This window comes from Rhinolophus sinicus, linkage group LG10 (assembly GCF_036562045.2).
Source record: "Rhinolophus sinicus isolate RSC01 linkage group LG10, ASM3656204v1, whole genome shotgun sequence".
NCBI lineage: Eukaryota > Metazoa > Chordata > Mammalia > Chiroptera > Rhinolophidae > Rhinolophus > Rhinolophus sinicus.
The window spans coordinates 1,273,897-1,296,368 of NC_133759.1; the positions used below are offsets into that span (position 1 = coordinate 1,273,897).

At 47.9% G+C, this 22,472-nt stretch overlaps 1 protein-coding gene across 17 annotated transcripts in view; it reads left to right on the forward strand.

Annotated features, from left to right (window-relative positions):
* CHL1 (cell adhesion molecule L1 like) overlaps window positions 1–22,472 on the forward strand; it is a 151,122-nt gene that overhangs the window by 102,856 nt on the left and 25,794 nt on the right. For all 17 annotated transcript variants that reach the window (XM_019755807.2, XM_019755808.2, XM_074312207.1 and 14 more), the window contains 7 exons: window positions 1,472–1,592; window positions 6,178–6,362; window positions 11,363–11,494; window positions 14,415–14,555; window positions 14,868–14,979; window positions 15,993–16,159; window positions 18,703–18,868. In XM_019755807.2, the coding sequence (XP_019611366.2) occupies window positions 1,472–1,592; window positions 6,178–6,362; window positions 11,363–11,494; window positions 14,415–14,555; window positions 14,868–14,979; window positions 15,993–16,159; window positions 18,703–18,868 (1,024 nt within the window). The remainder of the gene's footprint in view (window positions 1–1,471; window positions 1,593–6,177; window positions 6,363–11,362; window positions 11,495–14,414; window positions 14,556–14,867; window positions 14,980–15,992; window positions 16,160–18,702; window positions 18,869–22,472) is intronic.

A 22,472-nucleotide genomic window follows, 5' to 3' on the forward strand; every position in this document is an offset into this window, starting at 1 on the left:
AATGTCTCTCATTGTCAATAGACATTTTGGATGATGGCTGTGACGTGCAGAAAGGAAAAAGAAATGGTTGAGTGTCAACAGCTGTGGAGAAAACATTGGGTTTAAGAAAGTTAAAAGGTCCGTTTTCTTGCAAGACTTCTCAGGATACTTAATAAAGAAGTGTCCATTGTAACTTGCTGAGAAAGAATAGTTTAGAGCATTTGCCAAACTCATTGTCTAGGAAACAGTTGATCTCTTTTCCATCGAATGTCTGCCACAGCTAGTGTTCTGTGGACGAGGCCTGAATAAACCTGACTTATATGTATAGTAAGCTCGTTCTCCACAAGGAGAAGAATCATTTACGTGAATGCAGCACATATTCTTTATGTCATTGGGACCAGCGGCCTCACTTCCATGTCTAATATGCTGGCAGCATCTGCAGGGCTGAGTGGGGGTCCTCTCAGTGCACCCCCAGTTTGAAGATGGGCTGATGAAGTATACACCCGTCCCCAACATTATTTTCTTTTATGTCAGTAACACAACCGTAAGTATTGTCTTTACAGCACTCCATAAAAATAATCATTTAAAATTTAGTTAATTATATTTCTGTATTAATATTATTTACATATATATTGATATAATTCATACGGCATGTTAACTGCATCATATAGTTCTAGTTTAATTATAGATACAGTGATACGTAGTCACCAGTTCTCTTTCGGTCAGCACACCCGTGGAAGGAAGCCAGCTGCCATCCCTCCCCTCGATAACAGGACGTCAGCTCTTTCCTTCCGTATCAGGTTGCCTCACCTTGACTCTGAGTGGGAAACACAATGTATGCGAACATTTGGGAATGACATCAGCAGTGGCGTGGACAGTAGGAGTGTCCTGATTCCCTGCTGCATCTGAGACGGATTGTGTGGGTCCTCCTGGTTCTCTCCACAGGGTTCCCTGTGAGCCTGGGGGCCTGAGACTGGGAGCAGAGTCCTGGGGACAATCTGATCAAGTCCCTTCCCGCAGCAGGGCCTGTGCGTGCAGGGCCCCGGAAGCTGTGTTGTGTCAGGAAGCCAATCCAGTACTCCTGAGCCTTAAAGGAAAGACAGATGCACACACAGCCTCAGGCAGGGCCCGCTAGCATTGACGCGGAGATGTAAAATCTGAGACTGTCAGTTACCTGAAGCGTTTTCAAGGAAACACATTCTCTTGAACCACGTTTGCCCTTCTGGATTTAGAGGTTTGGTAATCGAAAGCTTCATAAAACTCGGTGCTACATCTTTTTACCATGTGTGAGAGACAGCCCACGCTGCTTGGTAGGAGTGGAGTCTATTTAAATGGAAATACATTAAAATATGTGAAATATGTCTGTGTGTCTCTATATATGTAAATATATGCATAGGTCCCTACGTTTAATGATGTCTTAAGAAAGGTTTAATGCCACAGACTTTAAGTCTCTTAGATTGGAAAAAATAGGAGATTTTTCTTTTCTGTTCAGCAAACTCCATCAAGCAGAGAAAAGCCAGACTGCTGTTGCCACCTGCGGACAGAGGCCCCGAGTCCTCGGTCACCATCCTCAAAGGGGACACCCTGCTGCTGGAGTGCTTTGCGGAAGGCCTGTGAGTGACTGGAAAGAACTAGAGCGCCTGCCGACACATTTGTCAGGACGTCCTCAGAAACTATCTGTTACTACATTTCTGGGGGAAGTAATTAGCACTTCACTCTGCGGGTTTCAGGCTGTGGCTGAGATGGGTTTGTAATTAGATCTCTCTGTCAATTTGTGATAGTGTGAGTGGATGTGGCAATGACAGCGTCGTCCTTACCTCAGTCTGTAGGGGTGCCACCCTCAGAGCATGAGGCTGGTCGCAGTTACTGCTGGCATCCGGTCCCCGTGTGTCTGCTCCAATACCTGTCCCTTCTCAGGCCCCGAGGAGCCCATTTATCTGTCATTTCACCCTGCTGCCCATCACAGACAAAGGCGTCCAGACCATGTAATTTAAGAGAACTCCACATAACAGTGTAATGAACGGATTTTTTCACATCTAGGAAAGAAGTGCCAATTCCCAAATCTTCCAAGAAAAGCCTAGGGAACCTTCACTTGGTCATGTCCTGATTTTTGCATTTACTGAATAACTATCAAAAGTCCATCTGATAGTTGGTCGTGCAGGGCTGCCCTTCCCGACCCTCATCCCTCCATGCGTTTCACCACATGCCCGGCTCTCCACTGGAAACACCGTGGGGAATGTACCCCACGGTCCCTGTACCTGAGTTCTCATACTCAGTCTGGAAGCTCAGGGCTTCCGCCAGCTGGGCGTCTGGTTCGTGGACCCGGAAGTGACATTTTAAAAACCGTGTTCATAATTGAGCGTATATTCTGAATGAGTGGTTTTACATTGGATTATAAAGAAAAGGAGCAGATTTTAATGGTTTTACCACCCCTAAGCTTTCCATCCAGCAAAAATACGCAGGTTGCTTATCTGTCTTAAATTTTCAAGGGTGCTGATGTACGTTAGCTCAGTGTGCCGTGACCACCACGTGGCTTCGGGAAGCTTGTCTGTTTTACATGACAAGTGAAAGCCTCAGGTTCAGCCTGAGTCATGATGGCAGCCACCTGCCCCATTGTTCTTCCCCTTATGTGTTGATAGTGGTGGGACTCGCATTCTTTCAGGATTCGCCACTGCTCTCATTGAGTCTTTGGGCAGGGCCAACATATCAGCGATTCTTTTTTCTTATCTCCCTTAAGAGCCATAATTTACCTCTAGAGCTGGCTGGCAGCTGCACGGGTTGTCTTCAAAATAATAGAAATGTTCTCATGTGCTTTTTAGAAAATGCAATGACATGAAACAGAGTATAAAAAAAGTGGACGTAAACATGTGTCGTCCTCGGATACGAAACTCCTGCTGTGTTGTCAGCAGAGCTGTCACCTGGGTCTGCGTGGGGACTTGTCTCATCTGGTCCTCTTTCAGATGAAGGTGACACACGAACACCTTTAGAGTACTTTAATTTTTTTTCTCAGAAGTTTTTAAACCACAAACCTTCTGCAGTAACAAAAATAATTACCACTGAGACACTGTCCCCTTCACAAGGCGTCAGGAAGTGCCTTGCACATCACACGCAGTAGCTTGTCCTGTCCTCACCTGTGTCATGGCAGGACTGCCCCACGGGCGGGTTGGGGAAAGGCAGCCAGACACTTGAATTCACTTCTGCACGCTCAGAGCACTGTGGGTGGAATCCCCTCCTGTCTCCTAAACCCTAAGCTGCCTGTAAATCGAACTGATTCCAGCACATTTCAACCAAAGGAACTGTTCTGTTCAGGGAAGGGAAGGGAGAAAGAATGGGATTGTCTCTGAATCTGAGGGATATTCCAGTCGGGTTTGTAACAATGAAACCACTGACACAGTCTATTGAAATAGGGAACTTTCCCAGGGAAACCGGTGTCCAGGAGTTTACCTTCTAGAGATTCCATGAGGAGGGTGGACATTGCACATAGTGAAAATGGTATGGTGCCTTGCAAGCAGGAGAGAAGGCTCAATCCCCAAAGCAGTGAGTGGATGTGCACACCCAGGGCCATTCACACCCACACCTACACTCACACCCACACATACACTCACACCCACAGTCACACTCACACTCACATTGAAACCCACACCCATGCTCACAACCACATCCACATATCCACACTCACTCAAATTCACACAGACACTCCACACTCACACCCACAACCACAACTACAACTCACATTCACACTCACACCCATACTCACACAATCACACCCACACCCATGCTCACGCCACACCTGCGTATCCACACTCACTCAAACTCACACCAACGTTCACACCTATAGTCACACCCACACTGACACCCATAACCACACCTACACTCACATCCACACCCACACACTCAAACCCACACCCACACCTACACTCACACCTACACCCACACCTACACCCACACCCACCCACACTCAACCCACACCTACACTTACACCCACACCCACACCCACACCCACACTCACACCCACACCTGTGCACGGTTCCTTGGGACCGAAGGGACAGGGCAGCTTCCTCTGCTGACTGTTGGGCCCCTGTTGTTCTTTGTTTTGTAAATTCATGAGTTGAAGCACAGTTTGCTTCTAGGGCAGGAGAGGGCACTGTCAGCAAAGGCAGTGTAGGAATGAAAGCTGGCTGGACAGAGACCTGCATGGAAGTCTGAGGTGTTGAGACAGTGTATGTTGGTATGTATGTAAAAATGGATTAAGTAATGTATTTTCCCTGAAAACATCATTATTCAAACGCTGTTAGTAAATGTCCCTTACATTAAAAAAAGAGAGAGAAAGAAAGAAAAAAGTGTGGCGTAAATATAGCTGGACGTTCTTGCAATGGTATGGATGTGTTTCTGGATAAATTATGCCTCACGGTCCCCTGACACTTAAATACTCAGTTTATTCTATTCTTCTAAGGGTAGGTATTAGAGGATTAGGCTGATTTTCAAGGACTGGCAAAAAAAAAAAAATCGTGCAGAACGTGAGACACTTGCAGGAGGAAAGCGTGGACGCATGAAAATATCCTGGATGGGAGGAACTGGGGTCCAGAGCAGCCGGGACGTGGCTGAGTGCCGTTTGGACAGAAGGAGTGCAGAGCGAGCAGCTGGGAGACTGGGGCTGTCCACCCTGTCGGGTGCTGTGTCAGGGAGCCCAGGCTAAGCCGCGCCCCCCACTGCATGTGAGCAGAGCTCGCCATGGGCTTGAGCCTCAGGCAGTGTAAGCAGGTGGCTGGGGCGGAAGGCAGGCAGGTATCTGAGCTTTGGGGGAGGGAAGAGGTAAAAAATAATTGTAGCTGAGAAAGAAATGATAATTTATAAATGAAAGTTAAAGGACCTTGAGCTTCACCTCCAATATTTTTTTACATCATTGAATTATTTTAACCATGGCCTCTCAATACAAGCAATTTGGGATAATTAAAACAGACAAATGAGATAACTGCAATTATTAAACAGCAACTAATTAATGTGGCTGCATGCATATACTCCGAGAATATAGTTAGGAAGGAAAAGGGTGTGGAAGAAGCATGAATATAATGGCACATAATGATAAAAGGAGCAAGTTCAGAGTCAGACAACTTTAAATTCTAATATGTCATTCATTACCCTAATGACCTTAAGCAAGTTAATTAACTTCTTGGAACTTCAGAATCCTTCCTGGTAAAAGAACGATCGTAATGCTCATCGTTAGAACATACTCAATAACTTAACAGTATGAATAAGAAGAATAATGTGAGGAAGAAAAAGCAGCATAACACAAATAGCCAAACTGAGTTTCTCCCACTCAGTCGTAGAGCCCAACCCAAGAGGAGAAATAAACCATCAGTTAGGATGAGCCATCAACGTTTCCCACATAATTTTGAAATCACAAGACACAGCAAGGGCCCGGTCTTCCACTGGTCTGGGTTCCTTGAGGTGGGATTTTCTGAAACCCAGCTGGCTGGATTGCCCTCTGCTGTGTCCCCTACTGAGTGGAGAAGTCACCCTCCCAGTGAGTGACAAGACAGCAACTGGTTTTTCTTTTGTTTTGGCTTTTTTGTTTCCATTGGGTGGTCTAATCTTTCTAAGCAAGGTGGGGGGGGGGATGGTTCACCCCCTTCCCACCATCCAGCTGTGAGAGAGCCCCTGGGGAGCCAGGTCTGTGTGCTGTCCCTGGTCTCTCATGGTGGGGGGGCAGGGGTGCTATTCTCCAGTATCAGCTTCATCAGGACTAAGAAGGGCTCAGGGCTTCCCTCCACTTACTGCTGGGTCTTCCTTTATTATGGTTTTCAAAGTCATACAGGCAAGAAGGCTGTGCTTTCTGACCACTTCCAGTCACCCGCAGGGAGAGTCACACTGGAAACACGTTGTACTATCTCCAGGCATCCAGTTATCCATCCTTCGACTAAACACACCCATTCCGCTCTTACAGGTGGTTAATTCTCTTACTAGAAGAAACAGGTGCTGAGAAGGAGACTATTAAAAGGGGGTTTCAAGGCCAGACCTGCTCCAGCCCCCATGTCACGCTAGTGGTCGGCAGCTCTGTGACCCGGGAAGGCTGTGCTACTGGGCAGAACTCCGGGGGCCAATGGGGCCAGTGACACAATGAGGGGTGTGCCCCGGGGGTTCTTTCCTTTCCAGTTTGGGCTTTTAAAAAGTGTGTATCATTTATTAATTGTCTTCCAGACCAACTCCACAGGTTGATTGGGAAAAAGTGGGTGGTGATCTACCAAAGGGAAGAGAAACAAAAGAAAATTATGGCAAGACTTTGAAGATCGAGCAAGTCACCTACCGGGACAAAGGAATTTACCGATGCACAGCCACCAACTTCTTGGGACGGACCTCTCACGACTTCCATGTTATAATAGAAGGTACAGTCCCCATTCCATGTTGACTGACTTGTTTTCTAGTTAAACAAATATGTGCGTCCATACATGTAGTGCAGTGACACCGCTAAAGCATACGTGTTAAGACAGGCACGCCGTTTCCACGTTTAGCTACAGAGTGGCCACCGGGTTAGATTGCACTTCAGTTAACCCGTTTGTCATTTACCGCACAAAACCACATAGAAGGGACAGATGGCAGTGGATAACTCGTGCTAGGGACTTTGCACAGGCCACTTCCACGATTTGTTCAACAGTCATTAAACCTAGTCTCCTGTATCGTATTGTGAGAGGTATTTTATTGGCATACACACATGACACTGCATAATGTCAAGTCTTAAAAGAAGTGACGTTTACAATGGAAGAAAGCATTATGGTGGCCGGGAGGGAGGCTTGGGCTGTTTCCCAGCCTGTCATTAATGGCTTTGTCCTCCGTGAATTTATGTCACTTCCTGTGCCTCAGTTTCTTCACCAGTGAAATGAGTGAGTCAGACATATTGTTGCCTTAGCTTTTGCCTGGATGGATAAATAAATATATGTACATATGTATATGTATGTGGGCATAGCTTGTGTTCAGATTATATTCAATATGTGACATACGGGGAAAGAATAGACTCTATGGTATAGACATTAATTCTGTATCAAAAGGTGTGAAAACTACATTATACTCAAGTTATCTCTGACCAGTAGAGGTTTGGCTATTGTTTGTGGGCTATAGAAAGAAATAAGTAGGCAAAGATGCGTCATTTAAGGGAGGCAACCGCAGGTCAGTATTGGGGCCGCGCCTGCCTGCAGAGGTTCCCTGTCCCGGGAATTAATTGATGGACACAAGCTACTCCTGAGGGTCTGATCACCCCCAGGGCTTCTGCACCCGGGGTGGTGGACCCTGTTGGTCAAGTTAAAGGAGTGATCACTGCAGGTGGTCCTTATGCCTAAAAGGGGAAGGAAATTGTCCCTATCAGGATTCCATTCAGGGACTGGCACTCTAGGGTTTCTATTTACATTCCAATGAAGCGTGCCTCTTGAAGCTTCAACTTGCACAAGGAAATCTGTGTCAGGGCCACAGTTTTAATTAATGGAAGAAGTGAAGGCTCAGACACAAACTCCCCTTACAAGCAAACGTCAAATGACACCTGTTTCAGTCACGCTGCTGTTTGGAATAACACCGAGGTCCCTGGACCCCTCCCATAACGTGTGTGATGAGTTAGGTGAGGACGAATGGAAAACCAGAGATGGGAAAATCGTTTTCTTCCATTCAACAGAAGCAAAACCAGATTGAGAAAGCCCAGAATTTTGCATGAGCAGCAGCATCTGCCAACAGGGGGTGTGTGTTTGTCTGACATGAAATTATGTCTAAAGAAATCCAGGGAGGAAGTTTGAGGCTTACGTTATCTGTATTTTTGGGCGTCATTGCTATTTCTCTGTAATCTGGCTGCCCCGCACAGCAGGATGCCTTTCTGTGACCCCTCCCCCACCCAGCGCAAACACAACCCACCAAGCAGACGTGTCCAATTGTTCACCGCTCTGACTCCAACTTGCTGACTCTTAGAAATCCTTCCAGATGGCTGCAACATTGCTACGGTAGCTGAATATTTTAACAATCTGGCCACGGTTTCTTGACTGTAAGCCTGAAGCTTTCAAAAGAATTGCAAGGGTTGCAAAAAGAAAGTCAAGGATGTAAAATAAATTATTCAACTAGAAATGTTGACTATCGGACTCCACAGGAATACAGGTTTCCTGAACAAATCGTCCCCTCTATTCATAAAACAGCTATTAGCACTATTGAGATGCAAATGATGTTTTCATTAGGAACACTTAATCCTTCCCCTTAATGAGAAACTGCTAAACGTGCCTTCCCTCAGCTGCGGCATCCGCTCTCTTCACACATGCAAGTGAGAAGCAAACTGAGCTCTAGAAGCCTTTTTTTGAGTGTGAAGCGGCATAAATATAACCCCCATTAATCATATGGGTGCGTGAGTCCACTTTTATTCAATTTCCTTCTGCTTTCCTGAACCTCCCTTTCCCCCTTCTTTTGTCTCTTCCTTAGAAACTCAGATTCAATAACCAGGATTAGCCACATGGGGAAGGAGCAGTGCTGCCGTGAACTCTGGGGTCCAGCCCACTCTGAAAGCAGCCTCGTCCTCAGGTGGAGGCAGGAGTTGTGTGGGGTTCTCTCTCTCTGTCCTACTTCTTCCTCATTCCTAATGCAGCCAAACTCTGTAACTTAAGCTACAACATCCTAAACATGGAAACACACTGCGTTTTAAAAATTCTATCATACGTATAAGCAGAAACAGCCAGGATGTTTCACCAGGTTACAGACTTCCTTTCCAGCTGTCCCTAATATGAGTATTGTACATTTAGTTAAGAAAGAATTAAATCTAAAAGTAAATTAATACAGAGAATATGTTATATATGATATATTTCTATATTATATTGTGCATAATATAAGTCTATTAATCTATAAATTAATATAAGTATATACAATATGTTTTAAATATATATTAAAATGGCATCTAGAACATTATAAATCCAGAAATCAAAATATAACCACAATCACATTTGAACTGATTATTTAAAAATAAATTCCCACCAACGATCTTTATTTTGAATCATTTAATACTGTTGAATTTTCAGTAGGGTAGTAAGTATGGATTTATACTCGTTTTGCCTTTTAAAAGGTCATGAATTCAAATGCAATTCAGTCATTGATGTACTTAAGAAAGCTTCATTTTCAAATAACAAATCTGTTTCTTAAAAGTTACGATTAAATCCAAGTTTGATGGACCTACCTATTTTTATTTACAATATAGATATTTAATAGGAATCTGTTACTAAGAAAATGACCTCTGTATTGTAGGTTTTATAGGTACCTAATGCCCTGTTTTATTTTGTTTTCCTTCTAGTGATAAAATCTAATTATCTTGCTTATTATATTCTAAATGTTCAGACTCTTGCATCTCAGTTTTCAGCACCATAAGATAAATTTATCATCTTATTTTTAAATTTACAATTATGACAAGATGAGTAAACTTTCAACATATGTAATTTTCATCAGTTACCATATATCTTAGGATAATAGATGAAAGAAAGGGATTCGGCGATGGTGTTTTTTCTCAGAATTTTTCATTTAACTGTTCTTTTCCCTCTCATGAGCTCAGCCCTCTCTGCAGGTGACAGGGTTGGGGGAGGTGACACCAGAAGCCCCCGTTCAGCTCTAACAGTCACAGAGCTTAAAGCAGACACCAAGAAGTGAATTACATTTGTTGACTGACAGGAGAAATAGAAATCTCGATTTTATTATGTGTGGATTTAGGGAAATGTCATCATGACATAACCTCCTTTATTTTATTAATTTTATTGAGATATAATTGACATGTAACATATTAGTTTCAAGTGTACAACGTAATGATTGATGTTTGTATATCTTGTGAAATGATCACAATATGTCTACTTAACATCCATCACCACACATAGTTACACATTTTTTTTTCTTGTGATGAGATCTTTTCAGATCTTCTCTCTAGCAGCTTTCAGAAATACCGGGGGTGCCAAAAATATGTATCCACATGACTTGTATTCATCTTTTGTTATAGTTATATATTGAATATTACAATTTTAATACAGCTTTTTTCTTTCTTAAAATGGGCACCCTCTGTATAATGCAGGATTGTTCACTGTAGTCCTCACGCTGTACCTCACATTCCCTCATTTTCACATGCTCTAAAAGCAAAAGTCTTCGTTTTCTACTGAAAATATGACAATTTTCATGTTCATGGAACTTCTTTTCTAACTCAAATGTTTAATTTGTTGTGGTTCCATAAATAGGCAGAAAAAGAAAGCATCAATACCCTCAGAAATGCACACACATACAAAAGAATCCCTTCCCCTCAGAGTGATATACAGTTTATAATTTGGACTGTTGCATTTTAAACTATAGGTTGTAGATTATGAATAGGGATATTTAATTTGGGATTTAATGAAGTCCACGCCCTATAAAATAAATACTTCTCTTGTTGGACTTGAACTTGACAGGGTTATTTGTATATTTTAGTTTTCCTGGTGAATTTATAGGCATTTTCTTTTTACATAATCCCATTTTTCTTCCTTTGTTAAAAAAAATGTTTTAAATGACATTTTTTATTTTGCACATTCATGTACTTTGAAGACTTACCTTTTTGACTAAAAATGGCAATTGAAAAATGTCTTGGGGGAAATAACCAGCAACACTTGATGGGAATTACTACCTGCAGGTATTGTGCAATTTTCTAGAAATCAAATTGCCCAAACCATCCACACTTTAATCTTTTATTCGCTCCTGACATAGTAACGTACTTAAGGTGACAAGACATGACAGCAATGTTTGCGCTGAAGAAAAACGTCTCGTTCTGTACTGAACCCACCTCTCAGCATTAGAATATTGGAGCATTAGGCACAGAAAGATGGAAGTAATTTAAATATATTTTTTCCTTCATTGTTTTGAGGGCAAAAAAGCTGAACCTTGCTTTTAGGCTTCCCCTCGCCCCTCCAAAATAAATCTTTAGGAAATCAAGGTCCTAGATAAATAGATAGATATGAATACGGATATACAATGCTACAAGCCATTAACTAAGAAATATTTCAAATAAGGCTGAGCACTTTAATTTTACTAAAATCCTCAAAAACATGTTTTTAAATATCAGCATTTTCAGGCTCCTTGCTGAGGCTCGAAAATAAGCTGTCGCCAGCACCAATAAATGCTCCATCTGCTCGTTCCTCCTCCATTTTCTGTTATCGAGCTAGAAACTTGTGCAGCTAAGCAGTGATTGCAGGTAACTGTTTTTAGCATGGCAGATGTGTTACCCACGCTGTGTCCCTGTTGGAACACAAGCCCAGCGCTGCGCCCTGTCGTGACTGCCACCTGCTGGTGCTTCCTGGAAGTGCAGGCCTATCATCTCGGGACATTCTGGCCCATCAAGCCGCTCATTTGCTCTTGGCTGTATTTGCAGAGCCCCCTCGATGGACGAAGAAGCCCCAGAGTGGTGTGTACAGCACGGGGGGCAGTGGCATCTTGTTATGTGAGGCTGAAGGAGACCCTGCGCCCACCATCAAGTGGAGAGTCAACGGCTCGCCAATTGAGAGTAAGTGAGCCGCCAGTGGTGACCAGTGAGGCTGAGGCTGTGCCTGGCTGGGCCGGTGACCTCACACACCTGGATGTGTGGAGAATGGGGATGGGAAGTGGCTGGGCCAGTGGGCAGATCTACTCCGGATCTGAAATTACATCTTTCTAAGCCATTTGATGTATGCTTAGGTGTATGGAAAAGCTGTGCGTCATATTTATGCTGGTTGGGCCATTACGTTAATTTTATATGTAAAGTAAAGCACCTGAAAGAGAGGGAGGAAAGACGATGGTGGCGCTGTCCCTCACCCAGTGAGTACCCAGGACAGCGACCATATGGCTGAGAGCACAGGGTGTTGGCCTGTCCCTGACACCCTGCCCTGGGCGCTGCTCTGTACGGGGACCTACTCTGGCTGTCCTTCCATTGTCCTCGTCTCCACGACTGGGGCAGTGCACAGAGACAGAGACATACAAACCTCAGACCCGTGTCCCCCACCCCTGGCTCCCTGCATGTTGTCAGCCGAGTTCCAGTACCCAAGACTGGAAAACGCCCCCTCTAAGGGGCTCCCCAGATGGCCCGGGCATGGAAAGGCGGCGGCCCAGGACTGGCGGCTGTTCTCCCCACCCCGCGGTGCTCGGGCACGGCGCCCCAAGCAGTCCCAAAGCCCCTGCCTGGAGCTAGAGCCCTGGTCATTCTGAATGTTACTGTAGGAGCACACACGTATTTTGTGAACTGATTCACTCAGTTAGAGTGTCCACAGTATTGAGACGTGTATGTTTTGTTTCTTTGACGCTGGGCCCACGTATGTCGAGGGCGGCATCCCGGCCATGCGCTTTCCTCGCTGTGTGACCTGGAGCTGTGTACTGAATCTTCTGCAGCTTTGGGTTTTCACTGAAACGGAGCTAATGGTAATTAGCTGAGGAAAGTATGGTTAACCTTCTAGGATCGCGGCTCATCTGTAGGACACTGTGGTGGTTTATAAGCTCGGGGGCCGGGCTGCCCGTGTTTGTGCCCATTCAGCCCCGAGTGACAGGGCATGTCACTGACCACATGTCACCGTCTCCAGGGTGGTTACGTGGATGAGAGGACACACCACGCACAGGGACGCTCCTTGTGTATCTCCTGACACTGCTCACGTAGCAAGCGCTCAGGGGACCTCAGGCTCGTTCTCAGTGTCCTCACATCTGAGACTTTCCCCTCAGCTCCACAGAGGACAGAATGAGAAATGAAACGGGGCTGTAGGCAGGTCAGGGGGGAAGGGAAACAACCGATGTGTGTGAAGAACGGTAAGGACCCTAAGAGGGACGCACACTGAGACGTCACATCACACACCTGATGTCTGAATGACGCTTGCTGGTCACGAGAACAGTGGTCACATGTTGCTTTGAAGCTGCGAGTGAGTCTTGGAAAGGAGGCACCGGTGTTCATATCTGACGGACTGAGCCTCAGTAAGGTTCCTAGGTGGCGTCCCATTGTGGGCACTGGCCTGACGGGAGGGAGATAGCAGGGAGGACAGTGGATGGTCACTGCTGTCCTGGATCTGTCACTCTGCTGGGGGTCCAGGCCGCAGACCAGCAAGCACACAGAGGTGCTGTGGGGTGGTCCAGGCAACAATGGCTGGTGATGGGAACGTAACAGAAGTTCAGGTGCAACAGAGCTGCTATTTCATTTTGAGGTGACGAGAGTAAGACCCCTGAGGTCACTTGTTCTGAGTAGAGACCTGCCAGGGGTGAGGGAGGTGGCCCTGAAATATCTGTGAAAGACCTGGGTCCAGGGGTCAGTGAGTGCAAGAACCCGGGGACACATAGAGCGTAGACGAGACGCAAGGAGCCCAGGGTGGGTGGGGCGGGCAGTGCCAGGACAGGGCTTCTGTCGGGAGGGACAGGGCCATGCCACCTGCAAAGGCGAGAGCCCGAGTAGGGCTGGGGTTTTTTGTAGTAACATTGGGCAGGTCGTCGAACAGGGACGTGAGCTAATCCGTCAGCAGAAGAGACTTCCAGCCTCTGAATGGAGAACCGACTGCATAGTCCCATCTGTGCCCCTCAGGCACATTCCCAGCTACTGTGTTGTCCTCCCACCTCTTGTTTGTAGTGTCACAGCAAGGGAGGGGACTGGGCGTTAGAAATGAGGCCAACCTGTGGGCCATGTAACTCCCTTTCTCTGGAACCAGTCCCCTCACCTCCGCCATGGCCACGTTTGTTCTGATCCAGGAGGTCTGAGCAGAGTTCATGAGATGACGTGTGCTACATCCACGGACGCTTTTGGTCCTTAATGAAGGCACCAGAAGTGTCAGGTCTTCTCACGTCCAACATTTCCAGAATTGTACCTGGACCAGGAGTGGGGCAGGATTGATTGTCAGAAAGGAGAAACCATGGCCCCTGTTTTCTAAGCCTCTCAAGGAGGGAAAACAACATATATGAGCTACATACCTGGGGTGGTTGAATAGCAAGCACTGCACTTGAACGGTGTAGATTAGAACATTCCAGAAGGGCAGAGAGATGAAACACAGGAGTAGGTGTGTGTGGCCGCAGCCAGGGGCCGAGGGCTGGGGGTCAGGCTGTGTCGGTCATGAGATTTATGCCGGGCTGTCTCAGGACCTAGATTACAAGAGCCGTGACCTTCAGATCCCAGTGGGACTTGAATGCGAAACAGAAGGTCTGGATTCTTACTTCAGGGTGTGGAGTCAGAAAGGCAGTGAGCGAGAGGCAATAGATATTTTGGCAATCAATATTAATTTAAAGGAAGATTGAAACTGCAGAAGGGTCTGGAAATAAAAACCCGGGATTGATGTTAAGAAAGTCTAATGAATTGGCTTCAATGAACTATTATTCACCCTAAATTGGTCTTAAAATATAAATACTGTGTGACACACTTAAAAAATGGTGTATAAATATTTTATGTCGTATTTTTTATCAAACTGACATTGTGTGATCTCTTGCAGAAAACCCATTTGCTGGGGATGTCCTCTCCCCCAGGGAGGTCAGCTTTACCAACCTGCAGCCGAACCACTCTGCCGTGTACCAGTGTGAGGCGTCCAACGCCCACGGAACCATCCTCGCCAACGCCAATGTGGACGTTGTAGGTGAGCCTGCCGCGAGCGGCCTGCCCCCTCGTTGGTCCTAAAGGGCCGCGCTCAAGGTCACACATGGCACTGAGTGTTTGACACAAGAAACGGGCAAAATCAAAGCACCTTTCCTCTTACATGTGGGCATTAACTTCATACTAAAGTGAGACTTTCAGAAATGTTCTGCATTTGGATACTTTTTGAATCCAAGAATGTACACTGTGGCATTCAACTGTTGTCTCATCGCGTCAGTGCAGCGGGGCGTGGGGCATTGTAATGGGCACATGTTGTTTCTCACATGAAACTTTAACTGTGTGATTTTTCAAATAGATGTCCCTCCACTGATACAAACTGAGGACGGAAAGAACTATGCGGTGGTGGTGGGGGCCAGCACCTTCCTACACTGCAGATTCTTCGCGTCCCCCAAGGCGGCCGTGTCCTGGTAAGCCGGGCAGGGCTTCTCAGGAGGATGCCAGCTGTAGAAATGCCCCCTCGTTTCCTCCGCCATCATTTGACGGACTGCCCTGTTCCCATGTCACATGTGAACCCCACGCCTCTGAGAAATGAGGTCGCAAACTTGGTCACCTCCTTCTCCTGGAAGCATTGACCGGATCTCTTGGGGTTTCTTGCATGGGGAAAGTGGAAAGCCACCTGTGCTCACGAAGGAAAGCAAAGAATTGAAATGATCACGAGAATGATTTTATCGGTGGAGTTGGTTTTCACTTGGGGTTTATCTAAGGTCACGTATCCCTTTATTGTGTTGTTTGGGACAGAATCTAAATAATTTTCTAAGCCTGCATCTCATTCTGTATACACAGGCTTGAAATGTCTCCAACACATGTTTTGAATTTAATTTCAATGTACTGATGGCGTAGTAAGTCCAAACACACCTCTATGTGGTCTGCCATGTTTGTCACCTTACTATACATGTGGACAGACTGTCTGGAAGTGACTCTGCCATCTGGGGCAGGGCTGGGATGGGAGCCAGGAGAGCGAGGCAGGGCCCACAGTGCTGGGGAGGACCCTGCCCGGGTCCAAACTGTGTGTGTGGTTCTTGTGGCTATTCATCGCAGTAGTTTTGATTATTGAAAATACTCCATTAAAATGTGATTTATTTTGATTATGGACATTTTTTGGCGCCCTCTTAAGTTTCGCCTCTGAGGCAAGTGTCCCTCTCTCCTCTGTCCTGAGTGAAAGCAGCAGAGTGTGTTCTGCAGACCTTTAGCTCCAGCGGCCTATTACTGTGACGTGTGCAGGGAATTCACCTTGTGGCAGCAATACCTGGGGACAGATGGCTGTGGGAAGGTGACACGAGCTCCAGCAGGTAGACGTGGTCCCCACGCCCACCCAAAGGGGACATTGCGTCAGGTCTGCTGAGAGGGATAAGCTTGAGTGACATCGGCGGGTCCCCAGCCTGCCACGCGCCCTGTGGGTTTACGCCTTCTGTATCCACAGGGAGAAGGTGGAAGAAATGAATCCGCTTGAAGGCCCGCGATTCCAGGTCCACAAGGACGGCACCTTGCAGCTCGACGGGGCCACCGAGGATGACGCTGGCCAGTACTCGTGCTGGGTGGTCAATGCGAAGGGGAGGGCGGTCGTCACGGCCAGTCTGGATGTTCGAAGTAATTTTAGTTTTTACTCTGCATGCATTCTCCCATGGGCTCTCTTTGTCTTCGTTTTCCCAGATGAAGTCTGATTTATGTTAGAGCACTTGTTGAAATTCCTCAGGCCTGTTCACCCCTCCTAGGCTATGTTTTGTCTGAAAGACCATCTGAAAATGAGAGGACACACTGACGGTGTGTATGCGGCTTTCTATAGGATTTTAAGAGGAAGTAGGTGTTCTCAGTGTGACTGGCAGGATCCACACATGGCCCCCTAGGGTGTTTCTGTAATTCTATTGTATTTCAATAACCAAGCAGCTTAACATTGGCCACAATCAACTCTTAGAGCTGGAAGTTTCACAGACACACTTAGCAAAGTGCGGCTTCACGGAGCCCAGGCGTGAGGATGGGGAGGTCTCCTGTCCCGACTTTGAACTGCGAACAGCTTTGTGTTTTCTCTGCACAACCAAGTCCTGGGAAGCCCGTAATAGCCGCTTGCATCTCAGTGACATTTTGATTTCAGAATTGCTGAGAGCGTCCTTTTTAGGACAGCGCACAGACTAGAAAGGGCCTGCAGCCTGTGCGGAGGACACGTCTCCTGTGACGTGCGGGGCTGGGGCCCCCTGCCCACTGCGTAGGGGACAGAGCACACGTTCGCTCAGCTAGGTGCCTTCGCTGATACCTGCACACCCGCCCCCACACCCTCCCCTCCTTCCTTCCCTCATCCCTTTTTCTTCTCTTCTGCCTCATATTTGTTTCTTTCTGTACCCTGTTATCCAACACGCCAATCACACGGGCTGTAGTTTTAAAGCACATGCTTCTTCCCCGGTGGTGTCTTCTCTCTGATGTGGCTGCATTTTCAGGTGTCGTGTACAATTTTAAAACGTCCTTGAAAGTCCAGGAGATGATTCTTTTTGTACTTCATAAAACCAGCCTACATCAAAGTGAAGCAATTCAGCCAGGTTCAAAGTCAGGCGGGGGAAGCCAGCCAGCCATCCAGACGAAGCTTCACATCCCTGAGCCCCACACTGTGCTGGACCCTCAGGGGACCCCAAAACCGCTTGTCACCACAGAGGTGGTCACTGCCAGACTGCTCAGGCCATTCTTCTGTTCATTTGCTTGTTAAGGAATAAATAGAAATCCCATCAGTGAAACATTAAGGACACAGTTTTTGCATATACATGATGAATGTCAAAAATTAAAACAGGGATGTCGTGGTTGAATGAGGGGCCGTAGGCGAGTGGTGGAAAGAAGAAGAGCTGCGGGCCTGCCTGACGCGGGTTCAAGCCCCAGCCCAGCCTCTCCGCAGTCAGCAGCTCTGGCATCATTGTCGACTTTCTTTTTAGCCTTAAATGCTCTTGTCTGTAAAGTGGAAATATTGATATTCATAGAATTGTTATAATTAAATGTTGTAATGACTGAACATCCTTGCCGAGTCCTGGTAAACAGAGTCGATGCCACTGAATGGTGTCTGTTACCGTGTTGCCCCGAAAATAAGACCTAGCTGGACAATCAGCTCTAATGCATCTTTTGGAGCAAAAATTAATATAAGACCTGGTTTTATTTTACTATAAGACTGGGTCTTATCTAACATAATGTAATGTAAGACCAGCTTTAATTTAGAATTGGGAGTAGATGTTTAATAATTCACTTAAAATTAACTCAAGGTTATTAAAACTAATAATCTAAGTTGTGCCCGGGCTCCCGATAGTCCGTTTTATTAACACTTCCAGTTTTTAATCAGGGTAGATAGTGAACATCAGAACATGATTGTGGAACGGGAGGTCAGCTGGTGAGATCGTGCCTGAGAGGGTCACAGTGTGACCAAGTGCCACCTCGGGGTAAAGTATATGTTCCTTACATGGCCTCTGAAAGTAGGCATTTTGAAACAATCGTAAGAAAGCAGACATTTGTCACGACAGCCATGCTACCAGCATTTGAGCTCCGTGTGTGGACACTGCTAATTTACTTTGAAAATATCACGCCACCTCCTTCCACAGGAATTCCGCAAGTGTTCACTGAGCGCCTCCTGTATGCAGCCCCTCTAGGCCCTGGGGTGCTCTGGTGCAGTGAAACAGGCCGAGGCCCCCCTTCCCGGGCCTGCGTCCAGGTCCCCCGCCTTCTTGGGGACAGGGCACCTGTTCCTGGGCTCCACCCTTAGCCGACCCCACTAGTAACAGACGCAACAAAAGAAAATCCACTGATTTTCCTTTTTTCTTTATGGTACTTTGGTCACATGTCCAGAAGCACTAGAAGGAGAAATTGTACTGTGCTCAGCATCCGGAAGCATTTGTTCGCTCACGTTCTCCTTTCCCCCCAAGCCTGGGAAATAGTGATGGAAATCGCTAAGCTGTTAATTAGTATTTCCACTCGAATTTTGTGAGTTGCCCAGGCTTGTGTGGGAAGAAGACAGCAATGATGTGTGACGTCAGGAAATTGCAGTGCCACAAGCATCGCGTGAGATTTTGGCGTATGTGGACACCTGTGGGTGACCCCGTGGCAGGCACGTGACCACGTAAGCTGTGCTCGCAGTGCTAACTGGTGTCTTTGTTTGGTGCAAACAGATGCTACAAAAGTTCGCGTTTCTCCTGTGAGTCCTCGCGTCCCCACGTCGCACACCCTGGAACTGCACTGTGACAGCCAGTGTGACGCCCACCTGAGGCACAGCTTGAGGTTATCCTGGAGCAAAGATGGCGAAGCCTTTGAAGTGAACGGCACAGAGGATGGCAGGTGGGTGAGCGCTTATGATGGAAACAGGTGAACCATGTTGACACTGAGTTAAAATACTGGCCTCCCTCGATGGAGCTCAGTCTTCGCGATGACACTGAAAAGTCATAGTTACCTGTCTCACTTTGCTCTCACGTGTGTGTGTCCTTGTTTTGGTGACCGGCTTTCTCTGTCATGTGTATCATCCTGCTCGTGCCTGAAACAGAAGTGATTGTAGGAACTCCAGGCGTGTTTATTGCTTGGTGCTCAAAAACAAAAACAAAACAAACGACATTGGAAAGAGGAGGAGACAGCCGAGAGGGGGCTGCCCACTGAACTTTCGGGTTCTTAGTTAGCAGACACTGCCGGTGTGACGCTGCCATCTCCACGGCCATTGCCCACCCCCACCCCCACACTGGTGCTACCAATGAGCTCAGCCTGCCATGTCCCCTCACCTGCCAGCCCCAGGAATCTGTCCCGTCAGCAGAACCCGAATCACACCCAGAAGGAACCCTTCCTGCCAGAAAGCGTTGCCAAGTCCATGTTTGCGACTTCCAGCCCCTGTCGTGAGGATATAGAGAAAGTCTAGGAGAAGGAGAGTAGGAGGAAGGGTGAATGGATGTCCAGTAGCCTTAGACGATGCGAAGTACTTCAGGAAAGGAAAGTGGTGTTTCCCGAGCGCCCACGAGGCCTCTGAGAGTGGGCGGAGGTCAGCTGTTCTCCTTTTGTATCTCGCTAAGCGGGTTGGCACTGGGCACCTGCCGCCCACTGTCCCTGCACCATCACTCTGGAGAAGGACGCCTGGACGTCTTCTCCCAGGACCTGTGCGCCTTAGACCAGACAGCAGCGAGGGCCTAATAAAGAGCATGGACTCAGGAGCCCAGTGGCCCGGGTTTGAACCCCGTCCTGTCACTCTGACCTTGGGTAAGCAGCTGAACGCCTTCCTCTGCACCTTAGTTTTACATTCTACGTACAACATAGTTTGGTTAAAACAAATGTTGAAGGTACTTTCCTCGTAGGGTTTCTAGAAGTTGACACATCAAGCGCCTAGAAAGTCTGAAGTACTGAGTGCAGTTTGGTCCCTGTGATTCCTGCCCTCACGTCTCCAGTGGCCAGTCTCATTTCTGTGATCTGCTTGGCCTCTCCTGGTGGCGTGTGTGCATGTGTGTGTGTGTGTGTGAGTGTACATGAGTGTGAGTGTGAGTGTGGGCATGAGTGAGTATGAGTGTGTGTGCATGTGTTTGTGTATGTGAGTGTGCATGTGTGTGCGTACACCTGCGTTCCGCCTCTACACGAAGGCCTCCATCCCAGCCTGGTACCTCGTCCCCCGTCACCCTCCGATACATGTAAAGGTTTGTACAGAGGCAGCATAGGTGTGGCAACCAGGCATCACTGAAACGAGAGGAGATTAATTCTTGTTCCCTGAGAGGCCACTGCTGCAGCAGACATCTTATGCCTTAGGTTAGATCTCAGTGGATTTGTTAGCAGCTCAGATCCCCCAAATTTTCCTCATTTGTCAGTACTGTCCAGTGATCAGCGTCTTGCATTTGACCCCTGGGCTACAGCCAAGAAGGGAATGACCGCCCTCCTTGTGGGTGATGCTCCCTGAGCCCTGAAGGCACAGCAGCTCTGGGGCCCAGCTTTAGTTTCTGCCGGATGCTGGACTGACCCTCAGGGGAGCCTCTGCTTGTTAGTGACCTAACAGGTGACACGGAGGGGAGGGCCAGAGAGTAGAAGTCCCTGGACTGGGGAGGCCACACCAGGAGCAGGCAGGTGAGGTCACAGGCGTCGGCTGGATTTCTGCCGACATCGCCGAGCGCCCGTTTCTCACCCCTGCTCAGACACTTCTCCTCGTCGCCACACCGAGGACCAGAAGCTTCTACCTAGAAAGAGGTAAACTTCTGATCCAAAGGCACGTGGAGAACACCGAGAAGTGAAAACTCCTGTCCCCTGCCGTGTGGGACAAGCATGGGGCCGTTACGCCCAGTGCGTGCTCAGTCTGTCACTTTCCCTCATTAGTCCGTTAGGAAGGCCGAGAGCTCCCAGGAATTCCCAGTGGGTTTTGAGCCTGCAGGTGGCCCCAGGCCAAACACGATGGTTAGGAGGGAGCAACTGGAGGGTGGCCGTGAGCGGAAACCCTGTTTAGAGTGTGTACTGTGCTCAGCAGGTGTGATGGGGACTGTTGGTGACGATTGGCAGAGCCCAGGACAGCGTCCTGCGGGAGAGACTGGTGGAGAGTGAGGGGACTGTGTGGTTTGAGGAGGAAGGTGGTGGACCGAGGGGGGAAGGCCTGGGGGGAGGGCTGTTTCCCCTCCGAAATAGCAGTGCCTGCATGGGGGACCTCACAGATGTAGATGCAAAGTGAGAAACCATCACAAAAGGTAGAGGCTATGAGCAGGGAGGGTCCCTCCTGACAGGTCAGGAGCTGATGTGATGCAGTCAAGCAGATGCCGGAGGGGCAGGGGTTGGGGCATTAAAGCGTCCCCGCAAGCTCCATGACTGCTGCTGACCCAGCAGGGGCACCACATGGTCAGTGTTGCCAGCAGCAGCCTGTGAGGGGGGGCCTGGCAGGCTGTGCACCAGTCACTTCATGTGCTCCCCCATTTTCTCCTCCTGAGAACAGAGAAACACTACTGTCCCATGTTGTAGACAAGGTGAGTTAGGCCCAATGTTTCAGTAAAGGTTCCACAGGTCGTAACGGGGGGGCCTGAGCCTCCACCCCAGGGCTGACTCTGTGACCCCAGGAGAGAGTCGCTTTGGCAGAGGTCCCGGCAGGACTTGGTTATGACACAGACACCATGGGGCGAGACACCGTGGAGATGAGGGAGGCGCACGCGGCCAGGGGTGGGCAGGAGAGGGTGGCTGGCAGGTTGGGGTCACAGCAGGCTTCTTGGGTGAATGCAAACCGGAGAAGATTGGAAGGATGGAGACAAAGACAGACAGTGGATCTCATGAGACCACACCGGGGCCACACGACCTAGGTGTCACAGCCAGATGCAGGGCCTGGCCCCAGGTCTAGAAGTATCAATTGTGAACCTGGACAGAGGCCAGAACGTCACATGTTTAATAAGCTGCCGAGGTCACAACCCTGAGGACCAGTGGTCACTTTGCCTGGACGAATCGGAGGCCCTGGGGTGGGTGTGTGAGGTTCAAGGTCACTAGTTCTGGGACGTGTGTTACTGAAACGTTGCTCTTTTGTTCTGGTTGACGCGGCCCTGTGCCCACTGGCAAATCTGGCAGGAAGACAGCGGGTAAGATCAGCTCCCACAGGGCGCCCGACAGCCCCGTGTGAAGGGCTGACTGAACGGTCTCCCTTCACCTGAGCAGTAAACGCTTCTGCAGTTGTCAGCACGTGCAGCCCTCCGATGCTGTGCCCTGTGGACACAGCTGACGTGCACCGGGCGCAAAGCCCTGTCCTGGTTAGGACTGTGGTGAGACTGGTGACGAGCAGGACCAGGTAGCGATCCCAGGATCGCTGTGGGAACAAGCCGCTTCAGCTACACTCAAAGGGCAGGTGCAGGTTAGATTTCACTCCAGTTTCAAGTGGTTTTGTACAGTTCAAACTTCTCAGCATTTCACAGGAGTTTTCCATTAAAAACCTCAATTATGGAAGAGTTCCTCTCCCTTC